At 47.4% G+C, this 8220-nt stretch overlaps 1 protein-coding gene across 4 annotated transcripts in view; it reads right to left on the bottom strand.

The window, feature by feature from the left end:
• Positions 1–6769: 6769 nt before the first annotated feature.
• The window catches only part of Krtdap (keratinocyte differentiation associated protein), a 3436-nt gene continuing 1985 nt past the window's right edge, over positions 6770–8220 (bottom strand). The window contains exons 3-6 of one of the 4 annotated variants that reach the window (XM_021220599.2): positions 8097–8138; positions 7893–7937; positions 7226–7273; positions 6770–6941 (exon numbers count right to left, since the gene is read on the bottom strand). In XM_021220599.2, the coding sequence (XP_021076258.1) occupies positions 6903–6941; positions 7226–7273; positions 7893–7937; positions 8097–8138 (174 nt within the window). In that variant the 3' untranslated portion in view covers positions 6770–6902. The remainder of the gene's footprint in view (positions 6942–7225; positions 7274–7892; positions 7938–8096; positions 8139–8220) is intronic. The other 3 variants (XM_021220609.2, XM_029547279.1, XM_029547282.1) reach the window with 3 other exon arrangements.

Below are 8220 nucleotides of genomic sequence, written 5' to 3'. Positions count from 1 at the left end.
GGGGCTTTGGGACATTGTGATTGTTCCAGGAAACTTTCCGCTCAGGAATGCTCCGGGAACCATTGTGCAGCAAGGGAGGGTGAAAAGTTCATATTTTCACAGACCCCACTTCTTCTTTTGGGTAGCTAGGCAGCTTATTAATTTTTAGCCCTACATTATGTCTGGGTGGTACAGGAGTACAGTACCTGCAGAGGCCAGAAGAAGGGTTAGAATGCTTTGGAAGTGACAATACAGAGGGCTGTGAGCCACCATGTAGGTCCTGGCAACTGAGTAACACGTGTATGTGGGCTTCTATTTGTCTACCTATCTATTATCTATCCATCTACCTACCTACCTATTATCTATCTATCAATCTACCTATCTATCCTATCTATGTACTACCACTCCTAGCTCTGGTTTGAGTTTTTATTGCTTTTACTACTCAGGGTCTACTCAAGTGATTAGGTTAGGCTCTGTGTCATGGAAATTTAAGTGACCTACTTTGGTTCTGTCAAGAGCTATGTCTGTGGAAATGCACATTTTGGATTCAGGATTGATTGATGCGACTCAGGGAATAGATCAGCAGCCTAACGTAAGAATGAGGAAGAAAACAAATACAAAACAAAAAAACTAAAAATCTCAACAACAAAAACAAAACCAGGCCAGCAGCTGGAGAGATGGCTTAGCAGCTAAGAGCACTAACTGCCCTTACAGAGGACCTGGGTTTGGTTTCCAGCACCCATAAGGAAGCTCACAATCATCTGTAACTCTATTTCTAGAGGATCTGACGCCCTCTTCTGGTCTCCACGGGTACTGCACACACATGGAACACATACATGGGAAACTCTCCGGGTTGGTAACTACTGTCCTGAACTTCTGGTGGATCTGTTCCTTAACTCTCCTTCTTTTGCTGGTTCCAAGCTTCAATGCAGATTCATCAGGAGGACTTGTTAAAACAGATTGCTGGGCCCCACCCTGAGTTTCAAATTTAGTGTATCTGGGGTGGAGTCAATGAAATTAAATTTCTTGCAGTTCCCAAGAGAGCTGTTGCTACTGGTCCTGGTATAACAGGGATTCTGAGGCTGTGTTTGCTAAAGACACTCCCTGTGCAAGGAGCCTGCTGGTGTGTGGTGGGGTAAGGCGGGCTAAGGGCTCAGGAGGTAAGGTTTCCTCTGACCTGTCACAGATCCTGCTCAGATCTGAGCATGGTCTGGTTAGTCACGTGAGTTGGGTTTAGGTCTGGGATGAAGTTCAGCCATACAGTGCTTGCCTAGCCTGCATAAAGGCCTGGGCTCCAAGCACCTGTACTGCAAAAGGGGGGTGGGCGGGAGAGCTGACTCCATGGTTAATAGTATTGGCTGTTCTTGCAGAGGACCTAGGTTCAGTTCTCAGTACCCACATGGTGGCCCACAAGCATCCCCAACTCCAGTTCTGTGGACTCTGACACCACATTTTGAATTCTATAGGAACTAGGTATACGTGTGTGCAAAATACTGTGTTGGGAATAAGAAAGCAGATACAAGTAGCTAGTATAACAAAAGTTACATTTTATTATGCTGAGGGTCATTACATAGGTTCACCCCCTAAATTCCTAACTACCTGAGCCTATCTCCCCAAGGCTACCCTTCTGTGTGACTTATCTTAGCTGAAGGTCAGGTCCAGCCTCTGACATTAGTCTTTGATTCGAGAGCCGGAATCCTGGGGGAGGCTCTCCAGCTGCAGGGCAGATCAAGGTGGCCTCTCTCCAGATGTGCAGAGCAGGGCATTGCTCTCAGTGTCTGCTTATATCCTGTCCACTGGGTGTCATAGGGTTCTAGGACTGTGTCTGGTTGTCTTGGTGACTGATGTCACTGGGTTCTGGTTATCACGTGCTGCACTGAGTGTAGTGGGGTTCCTTGACTAAACTGTTGTTTTACATGTCTAAAGGGCAATTTTTTTACTATGTTTATTATATGCTCATACACACAAAACAAATACATCTAAAATGTATATAGAAAAAAAATGTACTGTTCAACTCCAGCTGGTAATTCTCTGCTTCAAAAGAGAAAGCAGCAAGGTGAGCGGCTAACATGCTTCTGAGATTCACAGAGACGTCACAGCCAGCTGCCTCAGTTTGCTTTCTATTGCTGAGATAAAATGGTACAACCGGAAGTAACCTAAGGGGCAAAGGGTTTATTTGGTTTACGCGATACAGTCCATCAGCAGAGGAAGACAAAGAAGGAACCTGAAGGCTGGAGCTGAAGCAGAGACCGTGGAGGGAAGCCCCTTACTGACTTACTCCTCGTGGGTTTTCTCATACAACCCATGACCATCTGCCTAAGGGTGGCACCGCCCACAGTGGACCGGGCTCTCCCACATCAGTCATCAATGAAGAAAGTACCCCACAGGCATCGTGATGGAGACATCATCTCAACTGAGGCTCCCTTTTCACACATGACTCTGGATTGTGTCAGATTGACAAAGCACCAAGCAACTGTCACCTGTGGGCTGTTACAGTGTTCCAGGAGCTAGAGAGATGGGTAACAACACTGTCACATAAGCCCGAGGACCTGAATGTAGGTCCCAGCATGTAAAAAGCTGGATCTGGCGTTATGCAAGTCTGTAAAGCCAACACTGTGTGGGATAGAAACAGGAGGATCACTGGGGCTTGCTGGCTAGCTCCAGGTCAATAAGACACCTTGTCTCAAAGGAATAAGATGGAGAATGATAGGGCCAGGCACTTGACTCTCTCCTCAGGGCATCGTGAATATCTATAGATGTACATGTCTCCTGCACTTACACATACATATGCCCCACACTCACATATATTCCCTCTGTGACTCTCTCTCTCTCTCTCTCTCTCTCTCTCTCTCTCTCTCTCTCTCTCTCACACACACACACACACACACACACACACACACACACACCCCCCAAAACTAACGTCCTGTTCCCACTGGAATACCATCATCCAGCTAACTCTGATCTTTGCTTGAATCTAGAGGAGCTACTAGTCCCTTCTTGCCTTTCTGCCCGTCTGTCTCTCTGAGTCACTCTCTCTTGCAGTCACCTTGGAATCCAGGAACAATAGATCTGATGGTTAAACACCTTGTGATGAGTCAGAGGCTCCCTAAAGCAGTAGCAACTTTCCCCTTTGTGAGGGAGCCGCATGTGGTCATTCTGAAGTCATAGACCGATAGTTTGACAAAGATGCTGAACTCTGCAAGCCTCTGCCTAGCTCCCTTCCTGATAGAAGCCACCAAGCTCTTGTTTGCTCACTGAAGACATGGCAGGGGATGTGTGGTCTCCCAAGTCCTTCCCAGTACAGCTACATGGACAACCTCCTCTACTATACCACCTTTTTTTTTTTTTTTTACATCTAGTACTATGGTGCATTAGGATCCTCCAGTGTCAGACTTCTGCCTGAGGAGTCCAGTAACAGACTTGGTGAGGCACTGGGACCACAGACTATAAACTACTATTTTTTCACAATGACACTTTGTGTTGTTGTTGTTGTTGTTGTTGCTTGGTCTTTGTTTTTCTCTGTGTGTCCCTGGCTGTCCTGGAACTCACTCTGTAGACCAGGCTGGCCTCAAACTCAGAGATCCACCTGCCTCTGTCTCCCGAGTGCTGGGATTAAAGGTGTGAGACACCATGGCCTGGCCACAGTAATGTTGCTGCCTGCAGTATCAACTTTAGTCACCTCCATTCTTTAACCACAGACATATGGAACAACATCAATAATCAAACAATTGTATTGTGACTAGAAGCTCAAGATATGTATCTCAGGGTTATTGAACTGTTTTATGAATTTTTTCATTTTCTCTGTACCTTATTTTCTTTTCCCTCTCCCTTTCCTTCTCCCTCTCTCTCTCTCTCCCTCTTTATCTCTCTCTCTGGTGATTTGAATAGGTGTGGCCCCCATAGACTCATGTGTTTGAATGCTTGGCCCAGAGAATGGCACTATTAGGAGGTGTGGCCTTTTTGGAGTAGGTGTGGCCTTGTGAAAGAGGTATGTTAACTGTGGAGGTAGGTTTTGAGGTCTCATATGCTCAAGCCAGGCCTAATGTAGCATTCACTTCTGATGCCTGTGGATCAAGATGTAAAACTCTTGGCTCCTTCTGTAGCTCCATGTCTGCCTGCGTGCGTGTCTGCCTCCATGTCTGCCACCATGCTTCCTGCCATGATGGTAATGGACTAATCCTCTGAAACTGTAAGCCAGCCCCAGTTAAGTGTTTTTCTTTATACGAGTTGCCATGGTCACGGTGTCTCTTCACAACAATAGAAACCCTTGAACGAGTCATTTCTTATGCCAAGAATGTTTATTAAAGAGAGCATCTTCTATACTGTTTACTGGGGGGAAACGGCAGAGAGCCACGTCAGACAATGTTGGCACAGAGAACACAGGATGCCCCAGTCACAGCTGCCTAAGGGCTGATAACCACAGCCCAGGGGGAAGAGTTGTGTCCCCAGAAACAGCAGCCTTGACTCCTGTGAGACACTGGCTCCATCTTTAGACACGCCTTGCCAAGTTTGTTCCTGGACAAGGACTAAAGTTCCTTTGTCATCTCATCAGAGCCTCTAAGAAAGCCTTGAGCAGTCTGACCCCTTATCCATGCACATGGGTTAGTCGGTCTGATTCCCCATGCCTGCACATGTGTTATTCATCTCATCAACAAGCACATGAAAGCAGGTATCAAGTTTTGTCAGCAGATGCATGCATGGACGCAGGGAAGGATGGATGGATGGATGGATGGATGGATGGATGGATGGATAGACAGACAGACAGACAGACAGATAGATAGATAGGTGCAGGGATGGATATACAGATGGATGGATGGATGCATGCATGTATCAATAGATGTACAGACAGGTAGAAGCAGTAGGGTACATACGTGAATATATACACAGATGCACAGATGCATGAATGAATGCATGTGTAGGTAGATGTGAGGATGGGTACCTGGATAGGTGGGCGAGTGTGGGGGTGAATGAACTCATCTTTGGGGGCAGTCCTCTGGTTAAGTGGGAGCTGGAGAGCACAAATAGTTAAGTCTCTACTATGAGCCTGGAATCAGGCTGTTTATTTCATTTAATTTTCATACAAGAATTGCCAGAATTCTCATTTATTCCTTCACTAATTTTAGAGATATGTACAAAAGCCTAGAAAGGGCCAGAGTCACATCACTGTCTTTTGTATTTGTAAGTTGCCAGAGAGAGTGGGGAGAGAGAGAGAGAGAGAGAGAGAGAGAGAGAGAGAGAGAGAGAGAGAGAACACAAAAGAGAAAGGAAGGGATTTCAAGTGGGTCATGTGATTTACGCTGGGTCCTGAACCTTGGGTTCCAGACAGTTCTATTATACTACACTGCCACAAAAGCATCTAGATTCTCAGAAGGCAGTTGGGGAAGATGTCTACAAGTTAGGGAGGAAGTTTGAACTCATGGCTCATGGGAGTCTTACCAAGAAACACATATCTTCAGCATTTTCGAGGCTGAACAACACCACTAAGGCATCTCTTGATCACTTGGTTTTGAAACCAAATCCCCCAAATGAAATTAACAAATTGTTTCTCTTTGAGCCATTCTCCCTTCCAAGGGAAAGTTTGTGTTTCTTTATCTTATTTTATTTTTGAGACAAGACTTCCCTATATAGCCACGACTGGCCTGGAACCTGCTATGTAAACCAGGCTCGCTTCCAACTCACGGAGCTCCACCTGCCTCTGCTCCCTGAATGCTGGAACTAAAGTCGTGCCCCCCCACACACACACACACCCTGCCCAAGTCAAAGTCTGAAAACCAGAGGCTGGGGAAACTGCTCAGTCTGTAAAGTGCCTGCCACACAAGCTCAAGGATCTGAGTTGAAATCCCCAGCACCCGGTTGGAAGTTGGGCTTGTTTGCGCATGTCTGTAACCCAGGCACTAGGGGTGGGATAAGAAAGGATGGGCGGATCCCTGATGAGTTTAGTGAGAGAACTGACCTCAAAAATTAACCTGGGAGCCAGAGTGGAAGACACCAACCAAGGTCACTCTCCGGCCTACAGGCGCTCGTGCATGCGCGCACGCCAGCCCAGCACCCTGTTTTTTATTTTTATTTTTTGTAAAGCTTGAATAAACCCCCGATCTTCTAGTTGACTCGGGTTGCTATCTTTCAGCAGGGATTTTAGAAGCCACTTGGCTGAACAATAAAGTAATAATATTTCCCCTTCCCAACTCTCGCCGTGATGCACGCGCATTCCAACTGTGCTATAGGCAGACAGACCTCTGCTGCTTGGTATTCTTGAGAATACCAAGTTGTTTAAGGATCTGGGCACCGTCTGATCTGGCTCAAACCAATCGAAGCCGCCAATCTCTTGGGCCTGCACAGGTGTCTTCTTTCTGGTCAAAGAGTCAAAAACTTCACCCACAGGTGACGCTAACACACCACTCCCTGAACAGGGGCCCTATGAAGAGCCTGGGAACTGGATGGGGCACGTGCAGATCATTGATGATGTCACATCCCTCACCTCCAATCACCACCCCTCACACCTAAGACCACCTGGTTTCTTCACCTCTTGAATGCTCCCATCCGTTGTTGTCGGAATGGTGGTTCTGTGGTGCATCCCTCATCTCCGGTTGACAGATAACTCGTGAACAAGCTCTAGAAACTTGACTCGGGAGATTAGCTCACTGTGCAAGATGGACTCCGTACCTCCCCATTCCCCTTACCGCTTCCCATCTACCTCCTTACCAACCTCGGAGTACTCAGGGTTCTCCCTACCAGCCTTAATTCTCCTCCTGAGCCCGGTAGGATAAGGACAGAAATACAGATTAAGGAGCCACTTGAGTGGAAAACACTTTATTGGAGGGACTGAGGCAGGGGAGGTGTGTCGCAGGATGGGCCTCAGGTTCCACGCTTGCTTCCTCTTCTAGCATGGGGTCAGCCTAGGTCCTAGGTCTTAAAGAGAATGGTCACTGGGAATCCGGAGCCGCGCTTCTCAGTCCCTTCACCTGGAGGGCAAGGGGTGAGGGTGAGATTGTGGACCCCTCACCCCGGGTTGGAACCCCCATAATGGAGCCAGAGTGGGTGGGGCTTTGATGGGAAAGGGTTCTCAGCCTGGTCTAGGTTTCCGTTGGCATCTGAATATAGTAGCTAAGATGGTTCTGGGCTACAGGAAAAGGTTCATCCTCCATTCATCATTCCCCCCACTTCCCGCTCCCCTCTCCCCTCCCCTCACCCCTCACTTCTTCTCTCACCCCATTCTCCCTAACTTCTGAATATATACCATTCTTACCTTAGGGAAGAATTCCCAGTTAATGAAAGGAAACGCATTTTTGAACAGCTAAAAGAAGGGGAGGGGTCAGGTAAGCACTCATTGAATGAGCAGGTACCAGTAAAAACACAGTGAGTGAACAAGGATCAGTAAACACTCCTGACTGAGTATGGGGATCAGGGAGCATGCATCAGATGAGCAAGGACCAGTAAATACTGAATGAACAGGAATCAGCCATCACACAGTGTGCTCACCCATATGGTACAGTGCTATTGGCTTATGACTATGGTAAGCGCCCACATTCTGGAAGCCTCATCCTGTGTGGGCTTGGTACTAGCTGCTGTTCAAACATGCTTTTATTTAGGCGTGACAGCAACCTCTTCAGGAAAGCATTGTCTCCATGTGCACTATGCAGATGAAGACACCGAGGCTCACAGAACCAGAGACATTTGTGAGGGACCACACAGACAGCACAGAGCCAAGAGGTACAAATGCTAGGCCTCACTAGGCCAATGATTCAGCTTTCCTGGCTCAGTTTTTTTCTTGAGGACCTTAACTATATACCCCAGCCTGACTTTGAACTCACAATCCTCCCACCCTAGGCACTGGAGTGCTGGAATTACAGGCACGCTTCACCACAGCCCAACACTTCATCAGTGATGACGATCAGTTACAGCCCAACACTTACATCAGTGATGACGTGCCAGTTCAGGAAGTTTTCTGACTGAAAGGCCTGTGGGGGGGGAGAAAGAGAGATCAGAAGTTGGTTAGTTCTAGAGGGCACCTGAGCATTGCCCAGCCCACTGGAAAAGATGAAGATGGTCTCAGAAACTTCGCAAGCTGTCTCCTCTGTGAGGTGGGGCAAGCCGTGGGGTTCCTCTAGGATACTCACAGACTGTAGCTTCTTAAAGTTCAGGAACTCATTGGTAACGCCCTAGGCAAATTAAAAAAAAAAGCAGGGAGTTAGAGAAGTGGCCAGGAGGGCAGAGGCAGGACACCACACACACACACACACA

Source organism: Mus pahari, chromosome 1 (genome assembly GCF_900095145.1).
Source record: "Mus pahari chromosome 1, PAHARI_EIJ_v1.1, whole genome shotgun sequence".
NCBI lineage: Eukaryota > Metazoa > Chordata > Mammalia > Rodentia > Muridae > Mus > Mus pahari.
This window is presented reverse-complemented; position numbering and strand designations above follow the sequence as displayed.